At 39.0% G+C, this 16,322-nt stretch overlaps 1 protein-coding gene across 5 annotated transcripts in view; it reads right to left on the bottom strand.

Annotated features, from left to right (window-relative positions):
- PHACTR2 (phosphatase and actin regulator 2) overlaps nucleotides 1–16,322 on the bottom strand; it is a 307,677-nt gene that overhangs the window by 48,707 nt on the left and 242,648 nt on the right. For all 5 annotated transcript variants that reach the window (XM_023183774.3, XM_023183777.3, XM_023183772.3 and 2 more), the window contains 3 exons: nucleotides 14,155–14,210; nucleotides 8,367–8,428; nucleotides 2,394–2,531 (listed from right to left, as the gene is read on the bottom strand). In XM_023183774.3, coding sequence (XP_023039542.2) covers nucleotides 2,394–2,531; nucleotides 8,367–8,428; nucleotides 14,155–14,210 — 256 coding nt within the window. The remainder of the gene's footprint in view (nucleotides 1–2,393; nucleotides 2,532–8,366; nucleotides 8,429–14,154; nucleotides 14,211–16,322) is intronic.

The raw sequence follows: 16,322 nt of genomic DNA, 5'->3' as shown, positions 1-16,322 counted from the left end.
AAAAAAAAAAAAAAAAAAAAAAAAAAAAAAAAAAAAAAAAAAAAAACCCTAAGGCTACAGAAATCTGAATAGAACTAACAAGACTGATTTTACAGGAGAATTTGCACACCCTCAAACTGTAGGACACATATTGTTTTCAAGGACATATGAGACACAATTACTACAATCCCAATATAAAGGCCACATCCCAGACCAATGAGATCAGCATCTCTGGAGAGGAGACCCAGACATCCGCATTCTTAAAGATCTATAGGTGATTCCAATGTGTAGCCAAGGTTGCAAATCACTGACACACAGAGTCATTTCTAACCCTCAGTGCTTCTATCAGAAAGTAAAGAAGGATGAAAATTAATAATCTGGAGAGTCTATCTTAGGTTAGAACAGAACAGCCAATAAAGCCCAAAAAATTAAGGGGAAGAAGAGAAAAGAGCAAATAATGACATAAAAAACAAACATATAATACAGATGACCAAGAAAACTGAAAGCATATCTTATACCTTCCCCAAAAAACAACTCCAGGCAAACCAAGAAGTTAAATGTGAAAAGCAAATCTATAAACACTTTAGAAGACAGTATATGAGAATATATCTATCATTTTGGTATGCAAAGAATGTTTAAAACCAGAAATAAAATCATAAACCATAAAAATTTGACTGTATTAAGTTTAAGAATCTTGTTAAATCAATATTTGCAACATATATAACTGAAATATAGGAAGAACTCCTATGAATCAGAAAAAATTGATAACCCAAAAGAAAATGGGCAAAAGGCACTTCAATGGAGTGGAATCCAAATGCCCAATAGGCATATGAAAATTTGCTCAACTTCACTCAAAATGAGCGAAAGGCAAAGTAAAAGCACAATGAAATATGCCTTCCTAGCTTCCTCAGCCTGTGCTCTCCCTCCTGTCCTCAAGGGTCTGCTCCTTGCCTCTTCCAGATAAGTACTGTCCTGCTACTCCAGTGCTTTTTTCCCACTCTATCAGTTACTGACTTTTCCTCCTGTATGTTCAACCTCTCCCTTTCTTTTGACCCCTTCACAGCATAAAAAATTGTTCAAGTATTTCCCATAAATTGAAAAAAAAAAAAAAAAAATCACTCCCTTGGTACCGTATCTCGTTTTCCAAATTTACGCACCCAAGCTTATTAACCTTCACAATCACCAGCCATATGTTGAACAACTGCCTTATGATACTGCTACCCTTCAGAGCCCAAATTCTCAGGATTGTGTTTGATCCTCATTGTCTCCATCACAGGCTTCCACCCGTCAGGCCACCAAAATGCTCCCTCTCACCATGTCACTGCACACACATGGCCGTCCTCCCTGACAGTACTTCCAAGCTGCTGTGCTACGAGCTTCTCCTCTTTCCCCACCTCACAGACATTTCTTCTCAATATTTTTCTGCTGCTTCTTCCTAAAATGTCCCTGGAGTGCTTTTCTCAGCCTCCTTCTCCTCTACTCTTGTTCTGAACATTCTTCCTTTGTGATCTTATTCCTCTTACTTTTCATTTGTACTTATGAACTAAGAATTTCTGAATCTGTATCTCTAGTATGTGCTTGATGCACAGTATGTAGCATTAAGACATGGCATGTTTAAGCAAAAGTACTTACGATTAAAAAAAAAAAACTGGGTATAGCATGAGTTTATTCAATACCAGATTTTGCTAAGAGAGAAAAATTAGAACAATTTAAAAACAAATGGTTGGCAAGAATCTTTGCCTATGGAACAATGGTACTCATAAGATAAAAGTCTTTCTACATTGATAGAACCCACTGTATTTTTCATTTTTCAGGAACTGTGTGCAATGATTTAGAGTAGGGGTTGGTAAGCCTGACCTGCAGGCCAAATTTGGCCCACCATCTGTTTTTGTAGATAAAGTTTTATTGGAACATAAACATATCCATTCAATTACGCATTGTCTGTGGCTGTTTTCATGCTACAATGGCAGGACTGGGCAGTTGCAACAAAGATTGTATGGCCCACATAGCCTAAACTATTTGCTGTCTTGTCATTTCTATTAAAAGTATGCCAGTCTTGACAAAAATCAAACTTTTCTATTGTTAACACATCCCTTTAAAATGATAAGTGGTATAAGTTATATTTTCTAAGAGTAAGGATAAATCCTGGATGTGAGAAAGCCCTCCCCATCCAGGTATGAAAGCAGGTGGGTTTTATGGTAAATAAGAACTACTTTTCTCTGAGACTTAGTTGAAAGAACTACATTGCTATCACTAAACATATCACTTTAACTGGCTTAAATAATCAGAGGCAGAAAACCGTTGTAATATTTGGTAAGATCTCATCCCCTAGGATGACTTAAGTAGGGGGAATGTGGATATTGGAGCTTCCAGAAAAGCAACACAATCAACACGAAATCCACTGGGATTCTTGCCTTGTCTGCAGGTGTTAACCTGGCCCAGGGCTTGTCTGCTCGGCGGTCATAGTCAGGAGAATCTGTGACTTCTACATACTCGTTAAATCGCAGGATCCTTCGAGCTTGTAGCTCTGCCACTGTGGGTCTCAGACTGAGCTGCAGGAGGACAAGGAAAAAGGCAGAATTCAGTAAACCGCTTACAGCCTCATGGTGGCAAGTATTCTATAGAGAACGCTTCAAAGTTATGGTTAAATAAGGTCACTTTCAGGCATCAAAAAAAAAAAAAAAAGGCAACAGCATCTTGGGAATTTCTAATGAGAACTAGAAAGCCATGTGCCCTAATTTTTGAGACTATAAAAAATCATCGTTTCAGATAGGTCACAGTCTTTGGCAACCACCTGCATTATGCTATTTTCCCCAACTTGCCTGGCACTGTGATAAAGGTCTATCATCCCTGACGCAAGGAATATGCAATGCACAGACACAATAGTAACCCAGATACAGAACGGCTGGTTTCGTGATTGAATTATCAAGGCAAAAGCCATGGATTGAATTATCAAGGCAAAAAACTTCTAAAAGTTTTTCTAAAAAACTTTTAGAAATGGGAACAAAAGCCTGTTCCTATAATATTAAACCCATACACTCAGAAATGTACAAAGTTATGACATACAGGCCGGGCGCCGTGGCTCACGCCTGTAATCCCAGCACTTTGGGTGGCCGAGGCAGACGGATCATGAGGTCAGGAGATCAAAACCATCCTGGCTAACACAGTGAAACCCCATCTCTACTAAAAATACAAAAAAAAAATTAGCTGGGCGTGGTGGCAGTCACCTGTAGTCCCAGCTACTCGGGAGGCTGAGGCAGGAGAACGGTGTGAACCCAGGAGGCGGAGCTTGCAGTGAGCCAAGATCGCACCACTGCACTCCAGCCTGGGTGACACAGCAAGACTCTGTCTCAAAAAACAAAAGTTATGACATAGAAAGGGTCCAATAAAGGGTATGCCTATAGCACAGCTGTCCTTAAGATATTCATAATAAGGACAAGGCCCCAACAGGACACATGCCCTTGGCCAGAAAAACCAATGTACAGGAATGGGGAGGGGAGAGCTGGTGGAGAACTGTACTTCCTTGAGACCATCACTGCTTAAAATCAACTCCAACCTTCAAGACACTTCTAACAACTTGGGTCCCTCCTTGTGGTCTTCGCCAGATTCAAATTTGTAATTATATTGCTTTTCTCTCTTGTTCCTTTCTCAAACTGAAGAATAAGATTCTGACAGGTGAAAGAAAGCTGGCCCCCTGGTAAACAGGCATTATCTACTCTCTGCAACAGAAGTTCACTCCCATTTTGGTTTTTCTCAGTTGGGCGGTAACACAGTTATCTCCAGAGAGGTAGACTTAGACCTCTATTGTAGTCATAGGGCCCATTTTCCTATATTTTCTCTCTTATATATACTCTGTATACAGCCAGACTACCCATCATCTAAGTGGTCCTCTTTGGAGATATTGCTTATTTATGTTTTTATTTAAACAGAATGGGGGGTCTCTCTACGTTGCCTAGGATGGTCTTGAACTCTTGGGCTCAAGCAATTCTCCCATCCCAGTCTCCCAAAGTGCTGGGTTTACAGGCATAAGCCACAACACCTGTCCAGAGATACTCCTTATTTTGCACTGGGTCTACATTCTGTAGTCATTAACAGCCCTTTCCTGGGCCTCAGTTTTCTTCTGAACTGAGCCAATATTCTAACATTCAAAGCACTCAAGGACTTTTAGAAGGCCTAGGCCCATACCCTGAGCCCACTTGAGCAGGGATGTGCCAACTATGGCTCCCTCTATCTTCATAGAGCCCTGGTAGGCAATGGACAAGAGAGAGATTAATCTAAGTGATCTGTTATAGTCTAGGTGCTGTCCAATCTATATTGCTATCTTCTTGCTGCCACTTTGGGGCAGGTGGAAATAAGGAGGTAGAGAAGCCCTTGCTCCCAAAAACTGGCTAGAAGGAAAGTGACCAGTGGCAACATGGGTTAGAAATTCCCCATCCAGTCTTGTCCTCAGGACTGTCCCAGTCACGGGGTAGCTACCAATGCTACGGGCTGATCTGCACCTACACCATGGAGCTATGTATGGTGGAGGCAAGTGGGTGCAGAGGATAAGGGCAGGCACTACTGCCTCATGGAGGGGCCCAGCTGGATTGAGAAAGATCATGTGTATCATAAGAGTGCCCAGGGCAATGAGGAGGGGTGATTGCTTGTCTACAGATGGTAACTTGAAGGCCATTGAAGACTACAGTCATCCCTAGAAACTGAGTCAATAGTCTTTCAGTTTGATCATTATTTGACATTAATGAGCTTTGAGGAAACAAAAATGATACAGTTTGGCTGTGTCCTCACCCAAATCTTAACTTGAATTATATCTCCAGAATTCCCACATGTTGTGGGAGGGACCCAGGGGAAGGTAATTGAATCATGAGGGCTGGTCTTTTCCATGCTATTCTCATGATAGTGAATGAGTCTCCTGAGATCTGATGGGTTTATCAGGGGTTTCTGCTTTTGCTTTCTCCTCATTTTATCTTGCTGCCACCATCTAAGAAATGCCTTTTGTCTCCTGTTAGGATTCTGAGGCCTCCCCAGCCATATGGAACTGTAAGTCCAGTTAAACCTCTTTTTCTTCCCATTCTAGGGTATGTCTTTATCAGCAGCAAGACAACAGACTAATACAGTAAAGTGGTACCAGGAGTGGGGTGTTCCTAAAAAGATACCCAAAACTGTGGAATCAACTTTGGAACTGGGTAACAGGCAGATGTTGGAACAGTTTGGAAGGCTCAGAAGAAGATAGGAAAATGTGGGAAAGTTTGGAACCTCCTAGAGACTTGTTGAATGGCTTTGACAAAAATGCTGATAGCAATATGGACAGTAAGGTCCAGGCTGAGGTGGTCTCAGATGGAGATGAGGAACTTGTTGGGAACTGGAGCAAAGGTGACTCTTATTATGTTTCAGCAAAGAGAATGGTGGCATGTTGCCCCTGCCCTAGAGATTTGTAAAACTTTGAACTTGAGAGAGATGATTTAGGGTATCTGGCAGAAGAAATTTCTAAACAGCAAAGCATTCAAAAAGTAACTTGGGTGCTGTTAAAAGCTTTCCATTTTAAAAGGGAAACAGCATAAAAGTTCAGAAAATTTGCGGCCTGAAGATGCAGTAGAAAAAAACATTTTTTGAGGAGAAATTCAAGCTGGCTGCAGAAATTTGCATAAGTAGCAAGGAGGCTAATGTTAATCCTGAAGACCATGGGGGAAAATGTCTCCAGGCCATGTCAGAGACCTTCATGACAGCTCCTCCCATCACTTGGGCCTCAAGGCCCAAGCGGAAAAAGTGGTTTTGTGGGCAGGGCCAGTCTAGGAATGTGCTGTGTTCAGTCTAGGGACTTGGTGCCCTGTGTCCCAGCCACTCTACCTGTGACTGAAAGGGACAAATGTAGAGCTTGGGCTGTGGCTTCAGAGAGTGGAAGCCCTAAGCCTTGGCAGCTTCCACATGGTGTTGAGCTTGCGGGTGAACAGAAGTCAGGAATTGAGGTTTGGGAACCTCTGCCTAGATTTCAGAAGAGGTATGGACATGCCTGGATGTCCAGGCCAAAGTTTGCCATGGGCAGGGTTGGGGGGGCCTCATGGAGAACCTCTGCTAGGCAGTGCAGAAGGGAAATATGGGTTTGGAACCCCCACACGGAGTCCCTACTGGGGCACTGCCTAGTCAAGCTGTGCAAAGAGGGTCATTGTCCTCCAGACCCCAGAATGGTAGATCCACTGACAGCATGTACCATGCATCTAGAAAAGCTGCAGACACTCAACACTAGCCTGTGAAAGCAGCCAAGAGGGAGGCTGTACCGTGCAAAGCCACAGGGGCGGAGCTGCCCAAGACCATGGGAACCCACCTCTTGCATTAGTGTGACTTGGATGTGAAACCTGGATTCAAAGGATAATTTTGGAGCTTTAAAATTTGGCTGCCCCACTGGATTTCAGACTTTCCATGAGCCCTGCAACCCCTCTGTTTTGGTCAATTTGGAACAGCTGTATTTACCCAATACCTGTACCCCCATTTTATCTAGGAAGTAACTAGCTTGCTTTTGATTTTACAGGCTCATGGGTAGAAGGGATTTACCTTGTCTCAGATGAGATTTTGGATTGTGGACTTTTGGGTTAACACTGAAATGAGTTAAGACTTTGGTGGACAGTTGGGAAGGCATGATTGGTTTTGAAATATGAGGACGTGAGATTTGGAGGGGCCAGGGGCAGAATGATATGGTTTGGCTGTGTCCCCACCCAAATCTCAACTTGAATTGTATCTCCCAGAATTCTCCCGTGTTGTGGGAGGGACCCAGGAGAAGGTAATTCGATCATGGGGCTCAGTCTTTCCCATTCTATTCTTGTGATAGTCAAAATGTCTCACAAGACCTGATATGTTTATCAAGAGTTTCCCGTTTTGCTTCCTCCTCATTTTCTCTTGCCGCTGCCACGTTAGAAGTGCCTTTCGCCTCCTGCCATGATTCTGAGGCCTCACCAGTCATGTGGAACTATAAGTCCAATTAAATCTCTTTTTCTTCCCAATCTCAGGTATGTCTTTATCAGCAGTGTGAAAATGGACTAATACAATGGATAAATTAAGTATCTTTTTCCTTGAAAAACAGAACCATTTTCGACATAGTCCCATAGCTTTTCTGTGGGAATGAAGCATTGCCACCTTCGTCTGCCTTGGAATGCTTTTGTTGAAGACTCCCCGATGCCAGCCCACAAAAATGTGGGTCAGGTCACACTTCATGGAGATGTCACATTTTAGTCACTTTATCCATTTTTAGGTGCATATGGTATGCCTGAAGAATTATTAGAAGGATTTATAATGAAATATAAACTCTGATGGTGCTTGATTTTTCCAAAGGCTATTATTTTTTTAACACAGAAAAAAGTGATGGCTCTAACATCAGATTTATACATTCATAAATAAGTGGCAACAATTGTCTGAGTTTGGCAGGTAAGACATTTGTCAATCTGGGTAGCACTGTAGCAGGCAGGCTGGATGATCAAGTTCATAATAAATTACTTACCCAGCTGTGATGTGGAATAGTGGGAAATGTTCAGGAGTAACAAAATATTTATTTGTTTAATATTTCCAACACTAAATGGAAAGTGTAAGCATTTTAAGAAATAATTTTTTTCCACTTCTTTTTTCTTTTTCTTTTATCATTGTTCTAATCAAGCGAGATCGAGATTAATTTTTAATTAATTCTTTTTTTTTTTTTTTTTTGAAACAAGGCCTCACTCCAGGCTGGTCTTGACCTCCTCGGCTCAAGCAATCCTCCTGACTCAGCTTCCAAGTAGCTGGGACTATGGGTGCAAGATACTGCACCTGACTCAAATTTTTAAAAATAGAAATATATGCATTGCAATATTAATAATGGCTATCTCTGAATGAAAGACATACGATTTTATTTTTTTCTTTTTTTGTATCTTTAAAAATTTTCACACAGAGTACATATTTTCATAGAGTAAATGCAATTTAAAACCCTTGTTAATTTTTCAAAATTAACACAACATGCAATTATAAACATCATTCATAGCACGTGCATTATATCGATTTATTTTATTTAGTTACTTTTTTTGAGACAGGGTCTCATTCTGTCTCCCAGCCTGGAGTGCAATGGCACGTTATCAGGTCATAGCAACCTCCACCTCCCAGGCTGAAGCAATCTCCCCACCTCAGCCTCCTGAGTAGATGGAACTACAGGCATGTGCCACCATGCCAGCTAATTTTTGTATTTTTTGTAGAGATAGGGTTTCTCCATGTTGCCCAGGCTGGTGATTTTGTTGTCTATGATTATAGACTAATAGGAATAATTATTTCTAAACATCTGCTTTACATACAGAGAGAGGATTAGTATTTTTTTTAAAAAAAAACAAAGTATATCTCAAAACACGTATGCTCATTAATAGTCACAACTTCATTACCTTTCTGCTGAGTCTGCGTTTAAGTTCCATTTTTGCTTCTTGTTCCTCTTCTTCATTCTTTTCTGTTTATTAAAGGAGGAAAGTCATGATGACAGTTACTACAGATGATTTTATAATCAGAAAAGTATATCAGGCCACAATCATGTGATTCTAACAAATAATGATCAAACACTTCACCAACATTGTTAAAAAGTTATTGAAAGATTTTGTAGAAAGGTTGATCATCTTATACACACACACACATACACACACACACATGCTTTTTTTGTAGGACTGGTTTGCTTTACTAATTTTAAACGTTTTTGCTTCCTGATGTCTTGTTGTATTCTTAAAAAAACCACAATGCCCATATTCTAATGAAAGCCCTCTATTGTTGATCATCTCATGAGCTTATAAGCACAATTTACCAGAATTCAGATGAAAATTTACTTCTGGATCTGCCCTTCATGTGAAAATCTGAGACATATTAAAAGAGCAAATTAGAACCATCCGATGCATGTCTGAGCTGCTGATTTCCACTCAAATCCAACCAAAATATTTGATTTGTCTTCCTTGGTTTCCATAGAAGCAGAATGTAAGCATTTCCTTGGACTTTGCTTTCAAACCAGAATGTTCTAAATGAGGTTATGATGTACTGCGGGTGGAAATTATTTATTTTCTTGTGACTTTGCCTTTCCAAAGTCTTCTCTTTCTCTAGTGATTCACCAAGTAGTACAATTTTATGCTGCCCAACAGATGGGATTTAAAGAAAAATGTCCAAAATTTTTAAAGAAATAAACACCCCTTCAGGTTTTGCTGGTTGTTGCTTACTTGAGGAACTTCTCTCTGTTGCTTCCTTTAGCTCATCATCTGTTCAATCAGTGAGCATACATTTTGCTTCTTGGATACCGATGTTTATGAAAGATTATGTTTTAGAAAGTGCTATTATGAACTCTTTTGAAGAAAAATAACACTGCATAAAGGCTTGACCAAAAGGTTGAAAAAGGAAAGCTTCTTCTATTTGTTTATTTATTTATTTTTGTTTTTGTTTTTATTTTATTTTATTTTTTGAGACAGAGTCTCGCTCTGTCACCCAGGCTAGAGTGTAGTGGTGCGATCTTGGCTCACTGCAAACTCTGCCTCCCGGGTTCAATGAAAAAAAATTTTTTAATCCATGACAGGTATTAAATATATTTATTTTATAATTCAAATAGACTTCTTACAACTAAAACTATTTTTGTTGTGAATAAAATATCAGTATTCAATATTTGCAACATCTGTATTTGTTAGTTGAACAGGCTAAATTCTCTATCAGTTTTCCTTCTCTGAACAGGGAAAAGTTTCTATGTTCCTCTGAAATAATAACTTTAATGCATAAGAAAGAAAGAAGGTGATTAGACAACGAGTGAACATAAACTGTAATCACCCACAAGATAAGAAACAATGAGTTAATATCCTTTCATTTTGTGCCAAACAAATTTGGTTATAATTTAAATTTCTTCCTATGAAAGTACTGTAGGTTTTTAATTGCTTCACAAAATATATATCCTTTCATATCCTTAAAAATGCATACTTAGGTTCAAAGAATTACCTCATATGAGTTGGATAAAGCTTGTGGATTGTCAAAATATATAATAAACAAAAGCCACACTGTGGTTCCTGTGATTCAAACCAGAGCTTTACAAGGTGACGTGATAGTGAAAATAAAATTGTTGATATTGTTGATAAAAATTGATGATATTGTTAGTGATATTGATGACATTGTTAATAAAAACAAAAATATAATTCTTAAAACATTTTTGTCAACTCTTCCTGTACAGTGTTTATGCTATATTTTTATGGTATTTTTCAAAGATTAAAAAATTGGATATAATACATCCCAAAGCTAATGAATGCTCCAGTCTTCATTAAATATGCAAAAATGACATTTCCTTGAAGGGAATATTTGATAGTTTTGTCTTATTAAGCATATTGTTCAACTAGTGCTACCAGTTAGGGAATTGAATTCATTTTTGACATCAGAAACTGACTTCTTTATGTTTTCCATGTTCAAAATTGTACTTTTAGTGAAGTTAGAGGACGAGGGTAAGAAGTAGAGGGAAGCCAACATGACTGTTCCTCTGAATCTTTCCTTTTATTTTGCAGAGATGGGCTCTCCCTGTGTTGCCCAAGCTTGTCTTGATCTCTAGGACTCAAGTGATCCTCCCGCCTCAGCCTCCCAAGTAGCTGGGATTACCAGCATGAGCTACCATGACAGTTTCTCTGAATCTTATTAAACAGTCATTGTAAAATCTCTCATAGAGTCAAGGTTAAACCTTAAACTCAGTATTTGAAAATTCACCAAGTTTTTTGCACGCTTCCTTCATTTTTTGATTCACTAGAGGACTAATTATAAAGTAGGATGTAAATCTTTCCGGTTAATTTAAACAGGCTGGAGGGGTACTCATGAAGGAAGTGACATGGTTCGTTGACAAATCTTGCTCTCAGTGACTCTCCTCAGAATAGAGAGGGGTGAACATTTCGGACAAGCTGCAGGAAGCATTTCCGATAAATAAACAAATAATACATGTGGTTAAACAGCAGCAAGCACCATAGGAAACCTGCCTGGCGAGCAATATTACCCAGAGAATTTTGTGGATGAGCTAAAAGGAGAAGAAAGAAAAATACAAAAATATCAACAACTGGAGTATTATCTTCTTGAGTTGTTATTTCAGGTAAAATGGGTTCAAAAAGCCATATTTTTTGTGGATTCATTTCTCTTTTTGTTTTTTACATGCTTTTCAATTTTTGGTGGAGATGACATCTCACTATATTGCCTAGGCTGGTCTCAAACTCCTGGCCTCAAGCAATTCCCCTGCCTTGGCCTTACAAGGCTTTGGGATTACAGGCATAAGCCACCTTACCTGGCCTCATGTGGGTGTTTTTATCAAACGAAAAACACACATAAACTTAAAGTGCATTAAAAAAAGCTGGATCAACAGATGAATAGATATGTCATAAAGCAAGATGTTAATGATAGACTATAGATGGCAGATATATGTGGATTTACTGTAAAATTCCTTCAACTTTTCTTCATGTTTAAAAATTTTCATAATAAAATATTGGGGAAAAATATATGCAGAATTCAATGGCTTAATTCATTTTTCTCTATATAAGACATAGCTAGAATTACATTCTCAGCTAAATACATCACCTTTCTTAATTAGCGAAAGTTGACCTTTTAAGTACCAAAACTTGCTTTCTATTTTATCAGTTTTTAGGAACTGGTTCTAAAATGCATAACTAAACGTAATATAATATAATATAAATACATATATGTAATATGTCTTTTTTAAAAAGCTCTAGTGTCACCAAAACAAATAGGAAAGACATCAAGTAAGGACTAGTATGGTGCATGACACTAAGAAATATAATTTGTGCTGTGGTCACCAGTGAAAACTAATGGCATTTATCGGCATCTGGACTCATTTTCATTAAACTAGTGATGGGCTCTAAAAATTGTTGAACGTTTTATTCTGTGAGTTAGTTTTCTGGTTTGTCAAGAAAAGCTGACCTAGTTAGGGCCGGGCACAGTGGCTTACAACCATAATCCCAGCACTTTGGGAGGCCAAGGTGGATGAATCGCGAGGTCAGGAGTTTGAGACCACCCTGGCCAACATAGCAAAACCCTGTCTCTACTAAAAATACAAAAATTAGTCAGGCGTGGTGATGCACACCTGTAGTCCCAGCTACTCAGGAGGCTGAGGCAGGAAAATCACTTGAACCCGAGAGGCGGAGGCTGCAGTGAGCCGAGATCGTGCCACTGCACTCCAGCCTGGGCAACAGAGCGAAGCTCCGTCTTGGGAAAAAAAAAAAAAAAGATGACCTAGTTAAAGTAAGTGTCCTTAAAAACCACACCGTATCACACACTTTTCTACTGTTCTTAAACAAATGCTGAGATGAAACATACAAACGTCAAACAAGAGCAATCTATGTGGAAGAACCAAGAAGCAAACGGGCTGAGTAGAGTGTTTCTAAGTTAGGCCATTCAGTTTCCTGTGACTGCTCGGGGAAAGATGACCTCTCCCAGTTTTCTTCCGCCTCCCTTGGCTGTATAATACTGGGTCAGGAGATCATAAGCCAGTTATCAGTCTCTCCAGGCTGGAAATATGCCTCTGTTTCCAGAAATAAACATGCTTAGGTGAACTTAGAAGGAAGGAAAAAAAGGGCTGGAGTCAAATCTGAAGTGTCTCACTCTTTCCCAAACCTCTAGGAAAACAGAATATAAAGGCCAATGCAGCCCTTAAGATCAACGCGTGACAAGTTTCTAGATCTATGAAACAGTTCCTCAGACAACCAAACTCTAGTGTGGTTTGGCACTATTTATCTCACAGGATCAAGAAAGAATTATCCAAAATGTGCTCTTCCTTTTTTCTTCTAGGTATTGGATCAGGCATCCAGTAAGACATAATATTTGTGTTTTTTAGGAGCTTAGGGTCTGCATTTGAGCATGCTTAAAACTTAATTCAACAAGTATTTCCCAGGAACCTATCGTGGAAAGCAATGAACCTTTTTGGTTTGTTTTGTTGTCAAAATTAGATGCTGCTTCTACTCTTCCTCAGCAAAGCAAAAACACAAAATTTTCCTACTGTTCTAGTCATAAATTTTTCCTGCTCCAAACTGGCTCTTCTATACATTAGTAGCCACTTAAGTACTTCCTGGGGCTGCATTCTAGTTATGTTCAAAAAAAGCCAGAAAAAAGCATTCCAAAGAAAGTGATCCCATAGACTGGGTGGATGGTAGTTGCTCTCACTGAATGGTAGTTCATATACATTGTTGAATTGATTTCATACTAACAACTGTAATATAATATGCTACTAAAATCTTTCTTCCCTAAAGGAAAGAAAGTATCTTGGATTGGAGAGGAGGAGTCTTCTAGCAGGCCAAGATAACTGGAAAAGCCTGGCTGACAAGGATTTCCCCCACACCATGGGTCACTACCATTGTAGTACTATTCAGAGTTTTACCCATCCCTCTTTGATATTTCACACAATAAAAAGATCTTCTGAAACCAAGTTAACAATATATAAAACTACAGCTAGGCTCAATTTAACAATATCTGTTTCTTAACTCACTGCAATGCCTGACCACATTGACACACGATAGCATGACAAATTGTATTTCTATTAGTTTTATAGCTTTAACATACCAACTTCAATAACTACTACTGCAGGGATGAGTAAAAACTAAGGTCAAAGAGAACAACAGAATGGGAAAATTAAGTAGGAAAATGAATGGAGAACGTTTTAGTGCTGAGAAATTATAAACAACTCAAGAAGGAAGCCGAGTTATCACCACATAGGAAAATGCAATGAATTGAAAATTTTGTTTTGAATTGAGTCATTTGTTAAACTAGCAACAAACTATTATTAATAATAATAATATAGGAATGTTTGATTTGTTTCTTTGTGGATTCCTTTGACCTTTTCTTTGACATTTATTTGCAAGAAGACCAGAGCATTCTTTTTCTATTTAATATTTGGGTGAAGGAATACATGGAATATATTTCATCTTTCTTAAACACAATTGTCATGACCATGACTCTGGTCTGATGGGGGGATATAAGGCTCAAAGCCATAAAATAATATATGAAATTCAAGAAATTTAAAAAATATATAAACAATTACATATAAATGTGACATAAATGGACTATTTCAATCCATCTTGAGTAAATGAATACATGATGGTTTCTTACTGGTAAATGGATCATCTGTAGAGGCAGCTTGTTAATGATTACACAAGGAATCATTCTATAGTATAGAATACTCACGTTTTAGGATGTTTCTTTGCTCTAATTCTTCAGTTGTGGGCCTCTGGCTCAGCCTCCTATGATGACAAAAAGGATATATTACAGGTTAAAAATGAGGTACCCTAGTAGGAGACTCGAAATAAAACAACAAAGCTCTATTTTTCATGTTTTGAGAAATAAAAATCCATTTTTAAAGCTGCAAAATAAAAGTCTCTTTCCCATTAGTTTGGAGACTACAGATCATGGCTGAGCCTGCTCACCGACCCCCATTACACAGTCTCCCTTCCTTTTAGCAACAGATTGGCTTGGATGTTAGATAGGTACCTGACTACAGACTTCTGCCTCCCTAGAAGCCAGGTATCGTGCTGTGACTGAGTTTCTGCAATGGGATGTGAGCAGAATGATGTTTGTTACTTCCCCTTCTCATCCTTAAAATGCCTGAGTGCATGTTCCCTTCTTTCTCTTTCCTTTTTCCACAGGCTAGAACTTCAGCCTGATGGTGTGAGCCAGCTTTGATCATGCAGATGAGACCATCCAGAGGACGGGAGAGCAGCACGACAGAAGGAACATGGGGGCTAGGCTGATTTCAAGGAGACGAGTTCCCAGCCATGCTGGATGGCCCACCTACCTGGGGAGGGTCATGTGAAAAAGAAATACACATACCTGGTTTGGACCACTATAGTTTTTGGTCTCCGTTACAGCTTAGCTTATAGCCTAATTAATATATAGCTCATTAGGGTCTAAAATAGGATGCTGTGCCTGACTGGGTAATCTTAATATAAGATAGTACTACTAATTCTAAATGTTTATGGTTATGACAAAAATGGCAAGAAGAACTGAAATTAATACTTTAAATATCTCATTAATATGTTAAACTATGATCTTCATCAGAGTTACCTTGAAACTAACTTAATTGAGCAGACAAAAGAACTTATTGAACATCTATCTCTATGCCAGCCAGGTTTTCTGCCATCCATGTCCCCATGTATCCTGTGCTACATATCTGTATTATCAATATACTGTACTCTATATTACACCCACAATAGGCCACATTTCTTTTATCTATGGTGTCTCCTCCATCTGAATGTCTTTCTCACCTTTTCCATCTACTGAAATCTTACAGATGATTAAAATAATATCTTGAAGATATGTATTTGGCCTCTTCTGAAAGTGAGAATTAAAGGCTCCTGGTTCTTTGCTCATTTACAGCAATTTATACACAGACTATACATCTATTAAAGCACTTATCACACAGGTAGTTATAAAAATAATAATTACAGCTATCATTTAGTCATACTTTTAAAAATCAAGGTACTGTGTTAGGTGCTTAGCTTATATGATCTGGAATCCTCAAAACAGTTCAGCAAGGTAGCACCCAGTTTCAGTTTTACAGATGAGGAAATGAGAGATTAACTAACCTGCCTAATGTAAAACACTAGTAAATGCTAGCACCAAGATTCATACTCAAATCCTTTGACTTAGATGTTTGTGCTTTTCACAAGACTCCATCGTGCAACATATAATTCTGTCTCTCATTAGACTTGGAGTTCTCTGTGTCTAGAACAGTGGGTGAACTATCTTTCAATGACAGTGATTAGATGTGCTGTGTTTGTACAAAAATAATTCTGTAAAATTTACATTTCAATAACAGTGAAAACTTTGCTCTATTAACTTTTTTTTTTTTTTTTTTTTGTGAGACAGGGTCTGGCTTTGTTGCCCAGGCTGGAGTGCTGTGGCGTGATCTCAGCTCACTGCAACCTCCACCTCCTGGACTCAAGCGATCCTCCCACCTCAGCCTCACAAGTAGCTGGGACTACAGGTGCATGCCACCAAGCTCCACTAATTTTTTCTTTTTTTGGTAGAGATGGGGTTTTGCCATGTTGCCTAGGCTGGTCTCAAACTTCTGGGCTCACGTGATCCACATCTCAGCCTCCCAAAGTGCTGGAATTAGAGGCATGAAACCACCACGCCCAGACCATTGACATTTTTGACAGATATAGTCTATGTATTTATCAAGGCTTTTGAACTTTTGGGGGTTGCAGTGGAATCCTAATCTGTAAGAGAGACAGAAGCTGTCTTAGTTGGATGGTTAGATCTGGGATGGAGAAGCCTCCTCCCATCCCAGCCCAAACACACACCTACACTCCCATCCCAGCCCAAACACACACCTACACTCCCATCCCAGCCCA

The sequence above is a fragment of the Piliocolobus tephrosceles genome, chromosome 5 (assembly GCF_002776525.5).
Source record: "Piliocolobus tephrosceles isolate RC106 chromosome 5, ASM277652v3, whole genome shotgun sequence".
NCBI lineage: Eukaryota > Metazoa > Chordata > Mammalia > Primates > Cercopithecidae > Piliocolobus > Piliocolobus tephrosceles.
Note: the sequence above shows the minus strand (reverse complement) of the source record. Positions and strands in the feature narration are given on the sequence as shown.